Genomic DNA, 18591 nt, shown 5'->3' on the forward strand with positions numbered 1-18591 from the left:
GACACAGTCACTGGTGAATACTTTCAAAGGATTTAGGAAGAAATTACACCAAATCTATAGGCTCCTTCGGATGATAGAGGCAGCGGGACACTTCCTAACTCAGTCTACTAAGGAAGTGCTACTTCATCAACAAAACCAAAAATATTGCACAAAAGGAAACTACAGATCAATAGCTCTTGGGAACATAGATTTAAAACTCTCAACAGAAAAGCAGTTAGTCATCGTACTTGGCTGAAAGGCTACAAACTAGAACAGTTACCAGAATAGAACGATAGAGCTACAGGTGCAATCGTGGTATCTTGGAGGTAACCAACGGCTGTCTTATTGGATGTAAGGCCTGCTCAGTAGAAGGGAATTCTTGCCTGGAACCATAAAACTGGCCAACTACCCATGGCTGATGAGGTCATGGAGCTACTATGCCCACTTTCCTATAACAGTATAATCCCTAGCTACATTCTAAATCCTTATGCCCACAGATAAGTGCAGCTCTCAGCCCTCATCAAGGAAGCTTCTTTTTGCAGCAGATGGAGACCATTACAGAAGTTTACAACTGGTCAAAATACAGAGAACGACTGACCCTGAGGTACTCAACTCCAATTAATGCATCTACAACACAACCTCTGTACACAAGGCTCAGGGAAGATCATGGGAGAGAGGCAGGAAGAGTGTAAGAACCAAGAATGAGAATGTCTGCAAAGAGATGCTGTCTCCTATGTATAACAAAGAAGCTGCACCTGTTTCAGCAATGATTGCCTGAAGAAGACCTGGGTAATGATGGGCCAACATGGATGGGAATTTCATGAGGCCCCACCCCTAAATGAAGAACTGAAGGCAATTAATGGCTGCTGAGAGAGGGAGGACTCTCCAGGGACAAGCTCCCTGATAGGTTACCCAATCGCAAGTGGTCAGCCCTAAATACATATACATATAAACAACACTAGATAGACTAGGTGATTGTGTTTATACATACCTGTGTACATGTAGAAACAATAATAGTCAAAGAATAAATTTGAAAGAGAGTTGGGAGGAGAAATGGGAGGAGTTGAAAGGGGAAGATGGGAGGTAGAAATGATATAATTTTTATATATGAAATTCTCAAAAAATAAATTAAAAAAATTCAACAAAATATAAAACTTAATCCAGAAGTTTATTTAAAAAAGAATTGTGCAATATGATATTTTCTTCAGGAGTTATGCTGACTAGTTTTATGTCAATTTGACACAAGTTGTAGTCTTAATTGAGGAAATGCCTCTGTAGGATCTGGCTGTAGGTAAGCCTGTAGGACATTTTCTTAATTAGTGGTTGATGTGGGAGGGCCAGCCCATTGTGGTGGGGCCATCTTTAGGTTGGTGGTCCTGGGTTCTTTAAGAAATTAGGCTGAGAAAGCTATAATGAGCAAGCCAGTAAGCAGCCCCCTCCATGGCCTCTGCATCAGCTCCTGCCTCCAAGTTCCTGCCCTGCTTGAATTCCTGTTTTGACTTCCTTCAGTGATGAACAGTGATATGCAAGTGTAAGCCAAATAAACCCTTTGCTCCTCAATTTGCTTTTGGTCATGGTGTTTCATCACAGCGGTAGTACCCCTCACTAAGAAAGAAATTGGTACCAGGAATGTGAGGTATTGCTGTGACAGACCTGACCGTGTGTTTTTAGGAGGATTGTGGAAGGACTTTAGAACTTTGGGCTGGAAAAGCCATTGAGTGTTCAAACCTTGGTGAGCTGTTCTGTGGAAGCTTGGAAGATAAGAATGTTGAAAGCACCAGGACAGTGGTGGTTGCTCACTTTTAATCCCAGCACTCAGGAGGCAGAGGCAAGCAGATCTCTGTGAGTTCGAGGCCAGCCTAGTCTACAAATCGAGTTCCAGGACATCCAGAGCTGTTACGCAGAGAAAACTTGTCTCAAAAACAAACAAACAAACAAACAAACAAAAAGAATGGTGAGAGCAGTGGAGAAGATAGAGGCCAGGCTTGTGAAGCTTCAGAGGCAAGTTTGAAAATCCCTTAATGACTCTATACAGTTTGCTGTTTTAAGTTAAGAATCTGTGGTTCTGATTATTTGGGACTGAATCAACTGTGATTAAGAGATGGGCATCATCGAGGTGAAGTCCTCTGGGAAATGTTTCTTCAGGGTCAACACACCAAAACTGTGTTCTAGTGGCAGCCAAGTTTGTACCTCCTGCTAGCAGCTGAACTTGGTAATGTAATAGCCACCCAGGTGATACTGGTATTGAAGGAATGAAGGGGTCATGGAGAACAACTTAGTCTTGGTACCATATGGCAGGGTTACAGAACCTAGGAGAGTTTATTGGTGAAATGGAAGCCTAGCTGCAGCAGAAGATCTTAGCATTTTGGAGATACTGGTACGTGGGACAACCACCAAGAAGAACAGCAGATGTGGAGTAGAATGGACCTAGAAGATAAGCTATGTGTGTCGCTGAGTGGGTGGAGCCAGAGAAGTGGTCCAGTTCCTTTAGAGGAGCCTAGAAGACTGTGAGTGAATCCCAGACACTGGACATTAAATTATTTACACATTTGGAGTTTGGTTGTGCTTTGTTCTGATTATGACTGGGCCCCAGCTCTTCCTTTTTGAAGTAAGAAAGTATTTAGTTTATTTTTGATTTTACAGGAGTCCAAATTGAGAGACTTTAAACTTTTAAAGAGATTTTGGAGTTTCATAAAGACTTTGGATTTTAAAAGAGAGTTTTGATATTTTAAAGACACTTTGAACGTTTAAGTTTTTGAATTTTTAAAGACTGCTGAACTTTTAAAAATTTCACTATTTTATATTGTGATGTTAATATTAATGTGTAGTCCCCCAGATGAACAAGAAAGGGAAGGTTATGGCTTAACACTGATATGTTTGTGTGTCAAACTGACAAGGAGTCAGTTGTGCTGTCTAGTTTTATGTCAGCTTGACACAAATTACAGTCATCTGAGACGAGAGTACTTTAACTGAGAAAATGCCTCTCTAAAATCTGGCTGTAGGTAGGCCTATTAGAGCATCTTCATAATTTGTGATTAATGAGGGAGGGCCCAGTCTATTATGGGTGGTGCCACCCCTAGGCTGGTGGTCCTGGGTTCTATAAGAACACAGGCTGAGCAAGCTAAAAAAGCAACACCGCTCCATGGCCTCTGCATCAGATTCTAGGCTCCTGCCCTGTTTGAATTCCTGTCCTGAATTTCTTCAGTGATGGACTATTGTGTTAGTTTGGGTTTCTATTGCTGTGAAGAGACACTATGACCACAGCAACTGTTATAAAGGAAAACATTTAATTGGGAGTAGCTTACAGTTTCAGAGGATTAGTTCATTATTGTGGCAGGAAGCATGGTGACATGCAGGCAGACATGGTGCTGGAGTAGGAGCTGAGGGTTCTCCATCTTGACATGTAGGCAGCAGAAGCAACTGTGTGTATAACCCCGGGCATTGCTTGAACATAGGAGACCAAGACGCCCCCACAGTGACATACTTCCTCTAACAAGGCCACGTCTACTTCAACAAGGCCACAACTTTTAATAGTGCCACTCCCTATGGGCTTATGGAAACTGATTATATTCAAACTACCACAACTATGATATGGAAGAGTAAGCCAAATAAACCTTTTCCTCCTCAACTTGCTTCTGGTCATGATGTTTCATCATAGCAATAGTAACCCTAACTAAGCCAGTGGATTGACACCTGATAAGTTTCCCATGCTTCAGTAAATAACTTCCCACACATGTTCATGTAAGCTACTCTAATTAAACCCAGAGGGCACACACACACATATATCACACACCATGAAAGCATGAGAGGTACTTAGAAAGAAGGATTTCTGTGGTTGAGGGGAGGGAGATAAGAAAGGGTAAAGGGGATTTAAATTAACTGAAAGTTGTTATAAAAGCATATGAAACTGTCAAAAAAAATAAAAATAAGACCTACAGATAATAAAGACAATTGGCTACAGTGGCTTTCACTAAAGATTCTTACATACTTTAATTCTGCAAGAGGGTTCTACTGACTGACACAGTCTGGGGAATGAGAAGGGCTACTCTCTTTTTGTAGTGTCCTTCAAAGTCACTGGGATTCTATGAGGGAGAATAGCAATTAAGTAGAAGGCATAAGTGGAAGTTATTCAAGTGGGTAGTGCAGGAAGCTGGGTGACTTCTGTGTTTTGCTATGCTTCCTCCACAAGGGCTTTTTAACATTTTAATCAAATTCTAAAGCTGTAGCTCAACAAGGTTCAGTTTGCTCCAGAGACCCCTTCTTCCTCCCCCTCCTCCCCCTCCTCCTCCCTGACCCCTCCTCCAGGTCTGAAGCAGGATGTGCACAGGTAGTTGGGAGCAGTGAGCAGGATCATCACCTAGTGGCCGGTTCCTCTAAGTACTGGCACAATGTCTGGGCCCAGTGAGCACAAATGTGCCAGATCTTTGTAATCACATTGTGCTGGGGCTTTCTGCCAGGCACTCTTCTGTGGCCTGGGGATCAAAGGCTGCTAATGCAAAATGATGGGTCTAGAAATAAAATCAAGAGTCAACTCAGAATCCCTAAATTTGCTCTCTCCACCCACAGGCAGACACTGTATTTTAATGTGTTTACTTTCCTCTGGTTTGCACAGATCATAGATGAAGAAGAGACCCAGTTTATGAGTAACTGCCCCGTGGCAGTCACTGAAAGCACCCCTCGGAGGAGGACACGGATCCAGGTGTTTTGGATAGCGCCACCCACAGGAACAGGCTGTGTGATTCTGAAGTAAGTGAGCATGAACTCTTCACCCATCTTCCTGCAGTTATCAGAGACTTCCTGTGTGTCTGCAGGAAGAGGTGTGGCTTCTGGGGCATCAGGCAAAGACTTCTCTGGGTCTTGCATTTTCTCCATTCTAAATGCCTGCAGAATCACATGTCTCTGTCTTCATCCAATGTGATGAGTCTTGCAGCCGTTCTGTGCATTCCTAGATAATATTGCAAGAACTGATTATGAAAAACATAACCCAACCAGTGAATAATACAAGCCTGACCTCTCCATTTGGAATCAACATTTTTTTTCTTGCAATTCTAAGGATCTTCGTCAGCTAGCATCCTTAAACTGTGCTCTGCCTGACCTGGGCCCAATTGCAGCCTCCATTTGCCCAGGCTCTTCTTTACAGACCTATCTTCCACCTTGGTTGGTAGCTGTTTCCCTAATATACACCAGGACTTAGGTTGGATCTCCAGCCCTGCACACACTGAACAGTACACACCTGCAATCCCAGCACTCAAGAGAAGAGGCAGGGGGATCAGATGCTCAAGGTTGTCTTTGGCTACAGAGTAAGGTCTGAGGCCAGCCTGAGCTACACAGGACCAAGTCTCAAATAAAATAAAATTGCTGTCCCTCACCACTTCCCAGGCAGCCTGTGAGTGAGTTACCACAGGGAGGGCTTCCCCCGGCCAGGATCATTTCCTCTGAAAGGCAGCAATGTCTCACAGCTGTATGAACCACAAATTGATATTCTTTGAGATATAAACAGATGGGGAAGACAATTATTTCTGTACTCAAATATGTTGATTAGATGCGGTACCCTGGATCTCCATCTTACAGACTGATAACATGCTAGCATGGTTGAAGGCTTTGCAAAGTCCTACCAAAAACTAACAAACCAACCAACCTGTTTATCATTTCAGTGGCATTTCCCAAACTTACTTAATTGGAAAGCCCCCTTTACAATTTTTTTTCTCTTATGGCACCAGTTATTTGAAGTAGGTTTAAAGGCCCATTTTGATTGATGTTGAGAATTTTAGGATTTCAAACATACAAATGGTCATGAGTAGATGGCAGGGCTCCAGTTCAAGCATCCAAGGCATCAATTACTTTTTGGTTCAGAATGGTGGCATGTGCTTGTAATCCCAGCACTTAGAAAGGAGAACCAGGAAAGTCAGAAGTTCAAGGTCAGCCTCAGCAACATAGAGAGATCCAAGTCACCATGGTTCACATAAGACAAGAGACCCTTTCTCAAAAAATATGTGCATGATCTTTTTTTTTTTCATGGAGGTTGGGGATTGGACTGCCCCAGTCATGTCCCTGTCCTGAATCCCCCAAGGCCTTTTTTGTGACTTTGCATTATTTGGTAAATGTGGACATGTAGACCCACACTATGGTTGATGCAGCCCACCTCCAAGAGTGGCTGATAACAGCATCTCCCATGACTGCATAGCTGTGCCTAGCCAATGGGAAAGAGCCCCACTGAGGTCTCTGGAAACACCTGCCCATTGTTAAACTCTGCCTCATCTTTCTGGCTTCCCTCCACCCACACAAAATTTCCTTCTTCCTTAGTTGCACAGGAGTCGAGCATCTTTCCTCCAACTTCTTGAGAAGCTTGCCTCTTAGCACTTATTTACAGTGATGGTCTAAAAACTTAAGCTATAGGATTTTTAAAAATGAAATCTCATCTATAAATCACAATATTAAGCATGTGCTGGTTGAAATGTAGGCCTTGGGGAAATAACCAAAGACCACTGAGAATGAAGGCAGTGTGTGCCATAGCTGGCTGTGGCACAGGGGAGTCGGTTGCCACCACTGGCTTTCAGCAGAGATTGAAAGGCAGGAGTGGCAGTGGGAAAGCCTGAGGTGTGTAGGAGAGGTGTGGTAGGGGTGGGGTGGAAGGCTTCAGTCAGGTCCACTAAGCTGGGAGGTTGTTGCCATGGGGAAGCTGGTGGCAGGCTGACTGGAAGTGAAGCATCTCCTATGGCTGTGTAGAGGGTACATTTGGCTTCTGTAGTCGGTCCTAAATTGAGAGTAGGGGAGGTAATGGGGAAGTGACTTGGCAGTCAACAAGTAACTCCTGAGGTGCTGGCATGGGGGGAGGGTGTCAGAATCCCACGATTCTCGTCACATACAGTCTTGGTGTACATCCAGTCTCTCAGCCTGGAGACTGGGTTCCAGGATTGACATTCTGGTACCCTGATCCCTAATCTGGAAGCCTGGTTGCTCCCCAGAGCCTGGGGCTTTAAAGAAGATAGCTTGAAAAGAGCCCACTGGGTCACAAGCCTCTCTGTTCTCAAAGCCCTTGTTCATCTGGCCCACATCCTTGGTTTTCTTTGCTTTCTTGTTTTCACAAACCAGAGCTATTTGATCTTCTGGTGGAATCCAGAAAGGCATCCTCTGTTTACCCACCGACAGTCAACATAATGTGAATGTATGTTTTTCTGTTTTAACAATGAACATATGTGGCTTGTTCGTTCACTTCTTTGGCAAATGTAACTGAGCTCTTACTTGCCCACCCTTTTGGGATATCCAGACATTGGAGGGTTTCAGCCCTGCACCATCTCACAGGACAAATGGGAAAGGGAAAACAACAGATAATGTTTTCTGTGTTCCAGGAGCTCAGCTGCACAGCCAGCTACCTGGCAGGCTTGGGCTGATTGATCTGCATGGCAAACTCCCACAGGAGGAGACAGACTCCCCGGAGCAAGGCAACATGAGAGTCTTTACTCCTCCTTTCTCCTGAAGGAATTCTATCTAAGCCACAATTCTTTGTTTGAAAACTTATAATTCTATAGGTGAGATGTGAACACAATCACACTGTAAACTTCCAAGCACTACAAAAAAGAGTGAGATATAGAAAATATATATTAGAATACAGAAAGAGTGAAAAATCCTTGACATTCTCCCTGAAAATAATCCCAGCCTTCCCCATGTGAAGGCAGCAATCAATATGGATTTTGTGGGTATGCTTTAAACTTTTATGTGCTCACTTATATTCTGAATGTTCATGGAATACACATAATGCCCTGAACTTAAATGGGTGCTCACTTAGTAGAACTTATGAGAAGCATGTCTGTATCGGAATAGATATGCATATTTATAGTTGATTCTTAAGCTACTGTACAGCATCTGTGGTTTGAATATGCTAATTACTCTCCAAGAAGTTCACATGTAGATTCTCTTAAGGTCTTTTTTGTTTTCCCTGTTACAAGCGATGATCTGTAACAGACATCCAAGTACATGCCTTTTTGAGTAAATACTCAAATTTTTATCCTCAGAAGATGACAAAGCACAGAATGATAAGGAATACACGTTAATGATTTCCACAGATACCATCATATTGTCCTCAAAAACAGTGACAGACGTGCTCCCTGTGGCTAGAAGAACCTGTATCCTTACTGTGTTTAGCAATCCTTGACATTGCCAATCTTGAGAGCCTTCCCTGTGAGAGTTAAAGTAATATCTCAGGCTAACTTACTTGCTAATCTTGTACTATTAATGTAGTGTCTATTCTAATTGTGTGCTCCTGGGAAGGGCAGGTCCTGTGCTTGTCCATTTTTCTAATAATGTCCTTTGAAAGTGATTCTACATGTTTACTTTTTATTTTAAACCATGTGTATGCTTTAAAATTCTTTCCTAAAGCCAGGGGTGGTAGCATATGCCTGTAATCCTAGTATTTGGGTACTGGAGGCAGAAAGAGCAGAATTCAAGGTTTCCCATGGTTTAATTACAGCCAGCCTGGGCTACATGAGATCCTGCAAATGAATGACTGAATGAATACATAAACAAAATACATTTTATATAGTTTATATATAAGGAGACAGACATTTCAAAATATATTATTTTATATTTAAATTATATGTTTATAATTTTTAATTTTCTTTTTATTTATTTTTGTGTCTTTCATATCATGCATCTTGATCTCATTCATTTCTGGTCCCTGCATATACACCCTCTGCCCTTGTTCACCCCTCCCCAATAAAATTTAAGAGAAAAAAGAAAAAGGGAAAAATTTGCCATCGAAAAATGTAGTGTGACATAGTGAGTCACTCAGTAAACCTTTTTGTCCATATGTCTTTACTTGTAAAGACTCATTGGTCTGGTTCGAAGCCTCTGGTTTCTGATGCTGGGTCCACACTGGGACTCCTCTTGGATGTCCTGTTGTTGCCCTGTGTTTGTAGAGATCCTGCAGCTTTGGGGTCTGCAGGACCAGTCCCTTCACGTGCTCCAGCAGATCACAGACGGGGTAAATGTTGCGGTGGGCCAACACATAACCCTAGTTCTGGATCTGGATAGTCAGCCCACCAGCCTGCCCTTGTCCTCACCACCAGGGTGAGCTCTCCTGCATGGCTGTGGTGAGTTCACCCTTTGCAGTAATGAGTGGGGGCAGGGAGGAGGGCGGTTCTCCTGCTTTCAACATTTATAATTTATATTTGAAGTTGGTCTTCATGCAGTTTAGGCAGTAATACTTCATTAAAGGTTTCAGGCATTTATCTCTGCTTCACTTTTCACTTTACTCATTGGTGTTTTGTCATTCAAATGTTTGAAATTTGGGCATGGGGAGATGACTTAGGTGGTAAAGTCCTTACTGTGCACTTGTGAGGACTGGAGTTGGCATCATCAGCACCCACATAATTCCATGACAGCCCTGAAATAATTTCAGTTCTCTGGAGGTATAGGCAGAGGCTCCCTGGAGAAAGCTGGGTAGTGACACCAAGTGAATGGGTGAGACCACCAAGAGACCCTGCTTCAATAGATAAGGTTGAAAGAAACCATGTGATACACCTGGTGTCAGCCTCTGGCCTTCACATATACACTTACACATGTACTCACACTTGCACATATATTATGCCCCCACAGATGTGAATACTCTTCTCTCTCTCTCTCTCTCTCTCTCTCTCTCTCTCTCTCTCTCTCCATACATACAAATGCCAAAAAAAGCTTGACATTTTTATTTAAAAATATGCATCTGTGCTTTCCCTTAGGAGTTTAAGTTTTTTACATCTTCGTCAAAAAATAACTTTCCTATACCCAATGTTATAAATATATTTTATATTTATATTCTTAAAGATTTTAAAATAGGCTTAGACCTTTTGTCTTCCTAGAATTTCAATTTGTTAATGACATGGTATCAGTGGGCCACACCAGAAAATGCATGGCCTGCTCAGCTCCAAATGAGGTACCAGAGGAAAGTTGTATGAAACCTCTCTGTGGGAAGAATGACATCGAGGGGAGCTGACACCACACAGGTCTGATGGCACAAAGGGAGTTAGGGGAGGAAGAGAGAATGTTCACCTCCACCAGGCACTAAGGCCTTTGTTTAGAGAAGCAGCAGCGAGCCTGAGGTAACCCCACAGAGACTCCAGACCTATTGCTTTCTCTGTTTCCAGGTGGGTTTCCCTCTTTGGCCTGACCCAGGCACAAAGGTCCTGGAGTCCATGTAAGTGGTCCACACAGAGCATCTCTCCAAGTGAAACCCAGGGGTGGAGAGCTGGGCAGCAACCTGGAGACAGCAGCTCAGATGGGAATCAGAAAGCAGTCTTGTTGATAAAGTAGAGTTAGCAGTCCCCCGTCCATTTGTTGAATGGTGTATTCTTTTCCCAAGGGCATGGATTGCTACTTCTTGAAAATCAAAATCTGTGCATTGTGCTCCTTAGTCCGGCTGCTCTTTTTATCTTGTCCTCCCTCCATGAATTCAGCACCGTTTTTTAGCATAGTTCTGTTTTGGTGACGAGTCATCGCTCATTAATCTTCTAAGCATTCCAAGTGTGCATGGTTATTCAAGGTTATAACCAGGTGAATCATACACTAAGTGTGATCTGCCTAATAAAACCTGATGGTGGGATTTTGAACGATGCTACACTGAATTAATCGTTTAATGTGGGGAGAGCCATCCTCCCTGTTCTGTGTTCTCCAGTCAAAACCAGAACATCTCTCTGCTTCCCCAGGTCTCTTAGCTTCCATAAAGTATTGTGAGTTTTCTGATTTAAACTGTGCATTCTACACAGGCTTTTCCCTCATGGTCAGCTTCAAGTTTTGTTGCTCTTCATAGCAGGCTTTCTTTTGGGCTACCTACCAGCTCCCAAATCATGACATGGAGACTTATTATTAATCATGAATGCTCGGCCTTAGCTTATGCTTATCCCACTAGCTTTTATAACTTAAATTAACCTGTTTCTCTTCATCTATGTTTTACCTCAGGGCTTTTTAAAAAAATATATTTATTTATTAAAATTATTTTCATTTTACATACCAACCCAAGTTCCCCTCCCTCTCCTTCTCCTGCCTCCTCACCTCCCTCCCGCTCTACCCCCATCCACTCCTCAGAGTGGGTAAGTGGTAGTCAACATGGTAGTCAACAAAGTCTGGCATACCAAGCTGAAGGAGAGCCTAGCCCCTCCCCATCGTATCAAGGCTGAGCAAGGTATCCCACCACAGGGAATGGGTTCCAAAAAGCAGTTCATGCACCTGGAATAAGTCCTGGTCCTGCTGCCAGGGACCCCACAAACAGATCGAGTCGCATAGCTGTCACCCACATTCAGCGGGCCTAGTTCAGTCCTATTCAGGTTCCCAAGCTGTCAGTTCAGAGCCAGTGAGCTCCAACTAGCACTGGTCAGCTGTCTCTGTGGGTTTCCCCGTCATGATCTTGACGACGACAACAACGACTACTACTGCTGCTGCTGCTGCTTCCTTCTTTCTTTCCTTCTTTCCTTCTTTCTTTCTTTCTTTCTTTCTTTCTTTCTTTTCTTTCTTTCTTTCTTTCTTCCTTCCTTCCTTCTTTCTTTCCTTCTTTCCTTCCTTCCTTCTTTCTTTCTTTCTTTCTTTCTTTCTTTTTCTTTCTTCCTTCCTTCCTTCCTTCCTTCCTTCCTTCTTTCTTTCCTTCTTTCCTTCTTTCTTTCTTCCTTTCTTCCTTCTTTCTTTCCTTCTTTCCTTCTTTCTTTCTTTCTTTCTTTCTTTCTTTCTTTCTTTCTTTCTTTCTTTCTTTCTTTCTTGAATGCTGAATGCCATTTATTGAAGGAGGGAGGAGGTCTTAAATACAGGCTTACAGCACAATGGGAGAACCCTGGAGAGCAGAAGTTCGCTTCTGTTTTTTTGGTTTTTTATTTTGTTTTGCTTTTTGAGCTGAGGATCAAACCCTGGGCTTTGCACTTGCTAGGCAAGTGCTCTACCACTGAGCTAAATCCCCACCCCCACTCCTGATGTTTTACAATCTTGCATTTAAGCTGTTAATGCCTAATATGCTGGATACACAGACAAGGAGCTTCCCTTAAGCATTCAGGAGGGTGGAATCTCGCAGGGAATTAGCATAGGGAGGATATCAAGGTCATGGTCAGCAAGCAAGGCAACAGTTACCCAAAACGGGAGCCAGGACCCTATAGGTCCCCTCCTATTACTAAAAAATGAGCTTCTGACTTAGGTTGCGTGGGACATCAGCAGGTCATCTTACCCGTCATGGAGACACCTGTCCAGGCCACACAGGCACTCTGTCTTAGGTTGGTGAGCGCCCCCCAGACATTACCTGTCTCTGAATACTCATTATCATACAGGCTCAATCTTGTGAGAGCTGCAGAGTTAACTGAAGCCAAAGATCTCTTAGTGGCACTGGGCTTGCAATCTGTGTGTTCAACACAGAAAAGACCAACAGAAGTCTTAACTCACCCATAGCTGGAAGGCTAAAGGCAACTGAGCCATTCCCTTCCTTAACGAGCCTTACTGCAAATTTGAGTCCTTGTAAGATGGTATCCTGAGAGCAAATGGAACTTGAGTTTGTAAATTTATAACTTTCAAAGCCAATCGAAATGTATATAACTATTGATTTAAATTTGTCATGCCCAATAGAACAAAAGATTAATTAACTGTGGTAGCTACTTTTGCTGCTGGGGTCTCCACTGTGCTAGCTGCAGTAACCAATTATGAAATAGCAATCCCAGGAACAGTAGCGGTGGTTGTCACTGTTATAACAGCAACAATGGCAGCAGCGATGTCAAATTCTCTTCTGGAGCATGTGGGTATCCATTGGCATGGACACAACTCCAGGAACATGAACCACCGAGGCCCATTATTCTTCATCCCAGCATGACTTAAGCTGGCAGCTCTGCAAAAGAACAACTAAGAACCATAAAGGAAAAACAGACAGCTCACAAGGAGCAGAACTAGTGGTCTCATAATGGCTACATTCAGACTCACAAATTTTAAGGTATCTTCAAAGGGGGCTAAATGAATTTCAGGAGGCCAAAATGTGTTGCACAGAGCCACTCCTACCTCAGGGCTTTTTACCTTCCTTTCATTCCGTATGTCCTACTCTGTGTCTGGCTAGCTGGAAGCTGCCTGACTGTCCCTGGACATCTCCCTCTCTTTCTTCCTCATTTTCTCTCTCCTCTCATTCTCTCCTACTTATTCTCTCAGCCTGCCAGCCCCACCTAACCCTCTACTGCCTAGCTACTAGCCATTCAGCTTTCTATTAGACCAATCAAGTGCCTTAGGCAAGCAAGGTAAAACAGCAACACATCATTACATAATTAAATAAATGCAGCATAAACAAATGTAACACATCTTTCCATACGATTAAAGTAATATTCTATAATAGCTTTTGTGAATGGGGTCTCTTATCTGGTTATACTTTCTGATTGCTCATTATGCTTATTGACTGGAGTTTTCAATTTGGATAACACTGCATTCTCTCAGTAGTTCTAAAAGTTTGTTCTTACATTCTTTGGAGGTTGAATATAATTGTTCATATCTGAAAACTATAATAATGAATATTTAGACCTTTTGTTTTTTTATGTTTTGATTTTTATAGGATTACTTTAAAGTGTTTTATTTGGTTAAAAAATGCTTCAAATTGATGTCATCAATAAAATATAGGAAGACTAATTGTCTGGCTAGGCCTGTTTCCTTCCTTTTCATGTTGAAGGCAGAGTCTACAAGACCAATCAGCCAATGCACCTGCCAGATACCAAAACTGTATACCAGAAACTGAGAAAAACTCAGCTTAGAATGTAAATAATGATCGCAACTTTCAAAACACTTTTAGTCTGGCTGTGGTATAAATAAAAATATGTATGCAAAAATTAGCAACCCCAAGACAAAACCAGGGACAAACTCAGCATGGTTAGAATTTAGAGAGAAGATGGGTGAGGAATGGAATGATGGGAGCTTCTTGGAAATGTCAGCATTTATATCTTGGTGGCAATAATTAGTCTGGGGTAAATGGAGGGGAAGAGGTCACTCCAGGTGAAAAGAGTGTCAGAGTCAAATCTCAATGAGGACTTGGAGATGCATGCAACTCTGAGATAGTTAACAGACAGGCTTGTCAAGAGATCTCTGGGGGCCAAAATCCATTAACACATCAGAGATGTCATCCAGTGTCAGCATGAAGAGACTCAACCTGATTCAAGAGCATCAAGGGAACAATTAGTGGTTATTAAACAGTGAGGCTGTACAGTGGGGAGTTTTTGTTAAAGCTAACAAGGATATTTAAGATCTAGCAACAGAGTTCTGGACAGACAAAAAGGAAATGCAATAATAACAATGAAAGATTCTGTTGGGGACATGGCTTAGTTTGAAGGGTGCTTGCTTAACAGGCATGAAGCCCTTGATTTTATCCCCGGCCCTGGATAAAACAGCTTTGGCAAGCCTTGTCTATATCCCAGTAGTCAGGAGATGAAGGGTGGAAGTTCAAGGTCATTTTCAGCTGCAAAATGAGTTCTAGTCCAGCTTGAATTATATGAGACCCTGTTGGGGGGTAAGGGAAGGAGAGGAAGGGAGAGAGGGAGAGGGAGAAAGAGTATGAATGGGAAGAAAGGAAGGAAGAAAAAGAAGCTGCCAGCTGTATCACAGAGCCCTGATATAAAGAAGGAGCATTTGCATTGCCATGTCAGACTAATACCCCTGGTAGGAAAAGCTGGAGTTTGCTCTGAGGCCCACTCAGTTGCTTGTGAAGGCCAGCACACAACAATGGTGACTTTCCTCTTGGCAAACCTGACAGTGTTTCCACTTGGCATTTGCATACAAATTTCTGATTAAGCACTGGTGTTGCAGGCAGCCCTCTCCAAAGCTTTATTTTCCCTTCCAATAACTGTCCTAGCACTTCAGGTGCTGTGGCATACTGTAATGCTGCATTGTAATGAAAGCATCACAGCCAAGTAGTGGATTAAAATAAAAAGAAAAAAAAAAGTGCCTCATGTAGGATAGATGCTTCCAGACTGCACGGAAGGATGTCCTGCCCCCTTCAGCCTGACCAAGTTTTGTGTCTTGAGGTGGTCCTTTCTTTCCTGACATTCATTATCTTCAGAATTCCAGCTCTTGTTCATCCCTACAGGGAAGGATTTGAGAGTGAAAATTCTCCTAAGGGCAAGGTGGACCATCTGAGGAATTCAACTTTATAAAACAGTGGAGATGATAGCCAAGAGCTAATGCGATAACTCCACAGGAGTCAGCTTAAGGAGTAATAGGAGAATTTATTAGGGTGAATTGCAGAAATACACTCTCAAATACAGAATGGAGCAGACAGCTGAAGTCGCAAAGAGCCAAGCACTGTTCTGGGTTTCAAATACTCACTTCCTCTTTAAAGTAGCCTCGTGGTGCATATGCTAAGGAGAAAGCTGAGGCACAGAAAGGATAGGATAGAGGCTAAGTGACTTCTCAAGGTCATAGAGTAGATGACACTGAGGCTCCAGAGCACTGCTCACAACATTGCACTTCAGGGCCTCGGACAGGGGCTGTGGGTCAAGCTGAGATTGCACAGCTCACCTTCAAACATTGTCAGTAGGCAGCTCTTGAAATAGTATGTGCCATTTTCTCTATTGTCACTTTCATCCATTGCCTTATCCACAGACACCTTGTATCATACTACCATAGGCACCTCTGACATGGTCACATAAGCTCCTTGCCCTTCGGTCCCTCTTCACCTGGATGTAAGACCTGTCTAACAAACCCAACACGGCTCTCATCACCCTAAGATACAGTTCAAAGTTCTGATCCTTCCATGTAAGTCTTCCCAGTCCCTTCATCAGGATGTCCCATCAGCCTCCTCTTAACCACTCAGTGAACCCTGCTTAAAGCCTTTCTCCTCTGCTCATTACTTTGTTAACATTTATTGAGCACTTCTTGTATGCAGTCACTGAGGATAGGAGATGATGCCTTTGACCCGAAGGCAATCTATAAATAGTATAAACCAGGTGCACAGCCCTTTGTCTGCAGTCCTGAAATCCAAACACTAAAATTAAAAATATTTTTTATTACTCATTTAAGGCCTAAGCCTTCTCTGGACTGAGGTGACTATCATCTCCAGTGTGAAAATGAGTGTGATTATGGGATACAGTCCCAGACCCTGTGGGTATGGAATAACACTGTGTTATCTTTCTGGAACCCCAAAATATTCTCAATTCAAAAATCTATCTGGCCTCAGGGGTACATGTGGCCTTGTTCACGCAATTCAGAGTGGGAACCTGGAAGCTTAACCAGGGAGCTATAGAAGTGCGAGGAGCTAGCTGTGTGCAGGATCCCTAAAAGGGGGCAATTCATTTTTCATGAAATAATCTGGTCCAAGCTTCAGCTACTGGAAGCTCTGAGAGCTCATTCAGTGTTCTGTGTGGCCAAAGAATGAAGTCACAATTCCCCAGCAGTGTTTGATGCCCTTCACAACTTGCTTCAGCCATCGTTCAGTGCTAGGGATGGAACTCAGAGCCTTGTACATACTAAGCATGTGTTCTTCCACTGAGCTACATCCAAGCCCTATTCCATCCATCTTTATAACCTCGTTTCTAGGCAGTCCCACCATTCACGCAGAACTACAAGGTTTACAAAGGCAGGCATCAGCTTTGTTTTTCTTTGTGACTTTAATGTAAAGATGATAAGCCACAACCCATGGGCCAAATCCAACCCTTTATGTGACACACACACACACACACACTCACTCACTTCTATTAGAGCACAGGCATAATCATTTATTTATATATTATTTAGAGTCTCTTCCATCATCCAGGGAACAAAAAGCTGGATCAGGCTGGGGAAATGATGAAGAACACCGACAGCTCTTGCAGAAGGCTCAGGTTTAGTTCTCAGCACTCATATGATGGTTCACAACCATCTGTAACTCCAGTTTGGAGATCCAATGCCCTCTTCTGGTCTCCATGAACACTGGAAACCCATGGTGGCATGTGCATTAGAACAGGGACCAGTCAATTTCTTCTGCAAAGGAACAGAAAGTGAGAGGTACAGCAGGTAAGCAAAATGTGCACCATCCAATTCCAGTGAGACATATCTGGTCGCTGCAATGATGGTTGTGGTCAGAGGTGGACTGAGAGGATATAAAGAGATGTGTAGAAGTGATTCCTAGTCTGTGCTCTTCTCCTGGATGTCCTAGTGTGATAACAATTAGAAAGATACTATGGGATGATTAGATCATGAAATTGGGGACACAGAGAATGGACCAGTGCCCTTATGGAGGAGACAGACAGGAGAGCTTTCCTCTTCTCTGTACTCAGTACTGTGCAAGGTTCCAGAAGTCAGCCATCTGCACCAGGAAGAGGGTGCTTAATGGACACTGGATCTGTCGACACCTTCATCTTGGCCTTCCCAGCCTCAACACATATATTTCTGCTATTTGCTAGCCATTTAGTTGATAAAATCTTATATTAGCAGCCCTAATGTATGCTGCCTTTGTGTGCACGTGTGTCTGTCTGTCTGTACACATGAGTGCAGGTGCTCATAGAAGGCCAGAAAGGGTTGGATTCCCTGGTGCTCAGGCACTGTGAGCTGCCATGTGGATAAAGGGAATGGAACCTGAGTCCTCTACAAGAGCAGCAAGTGCTATAACTGCTGAGTCATCTCTTCAGCTCCTGCAAGCCTTGTCTTCCAAAGCTCTGTAAGGACGTCATTAAACTGATGCTCAGAGTCCCCATTCCGGGTAACAGAGCAGTCATGTCATGGAGCTGGGCCCTAACCCTACTACCACTGGAGCCCTTGTTAGCCAGTAAGTGACACTGGCTGAGGTTGGCTTTCTCACCCCCTGCCTCTTGATCTGTGAGAGTGAACAAAGTCCTTTCTGAATCAAGAGGTGGAGGACTGCCTGGGAGAGAAGATGCCCTTTCCTAAACCCCATTCAGAAAATGGGGAGCTAGCAAGAGACTGCTGGAGGGAGAAGGCTGAGCACTAAAGACGACTTAGCTGGTATTCAATACTTTGCAACTTCATATGGCTCACCAACTCTTTTCATCTGAGAGCAAATAGCACAGAAACTGTGCACAGTGAGTGATTTAGATTGAACAGCAATGTTGGGAGACTATGATGTGGCTAAAGTAAAGCTTACTCCATGATGGCATTAGGCAGTGAGAAGAACCATAAGCTTGTTTGTCCTAAGACAAGGCGGTTTCACTTGGCTGGCTATGATCTCACTACAACACCAAAGAGTTAACATGAGAGATGGGGAGAGCCAGCTCTGGCTACTGTAGCAGCTTGTTATGAGAGCATTTGGGAACAGCAATGCCATAGCAACACACTTGGTTGGGAAAGGCCTGGATCCCCAGGACCAAACCATCTAACAGGTGGAATCCAGATGCTAGGAGTTCCTGGAAGGCCAGCTGTGGCGTGGCTCCAGCCGGGAGGACCGTCCACCAACAGCTTAGTTTCATTAGACAGCTGGGAACCCAGGTGCAGGATCCAGCCCTCGTGGGAGGAAGCTGGCAAGAACAAAACAGGAAATGCTGGCTACAGAAGACAGAGTGCCAAGCATGCAGCAAACTGAAACCCAGGTGGGAAATGAAAGCTGGGATCTCCAGACAGCCAACATCATGCAGTTCTGGCAGGTCACTGCAGAGGACAGCCCGCAGAAGTACAGAGAAGCCTGTCTCTCTTGTGTACAAGGACCCAGGTCTG

General features: G+C 43.4%; 1 protein-coding gene across 1 annotated transcript in view; it reads left to right on the forward strand.

Annotated features, from left to right (window-relative positions):
• The window catches only part of Spon1 (spondin 1), a 288479-nt gene that overhangs the window by 66037 nt on the left and 203851 nt on the right, over positions 1–18591 (forward strand). Inside the window, exons 2-3 of the mRNA XM_036177304.1 lie at positions 4285–4306; positions 4546–4725. Of these exons, the coding sequence (XP_036033197.1) occupies positions 4285–4306; positions 4546–4725 (202 nt within the window). The remainder of the gene's footprint in view (positions 1–4284; positions 4307–4545; positions 4726–18591) is intronic.

This window comes from Onychomys torridus, chromosome 1 (assembly GCF_903995425.1).
Source record: "Onychomys torridus chromosome 1, mOncTor1.1, whole genome shotgun sequence".
Classification (NCBI taxonomy): domain Eukaryota; kingdom Metazoa; phylum Chordata; class Mammalia; order Rodentia; family Cricetidae; genus Onychomys; species Onychomys torridus.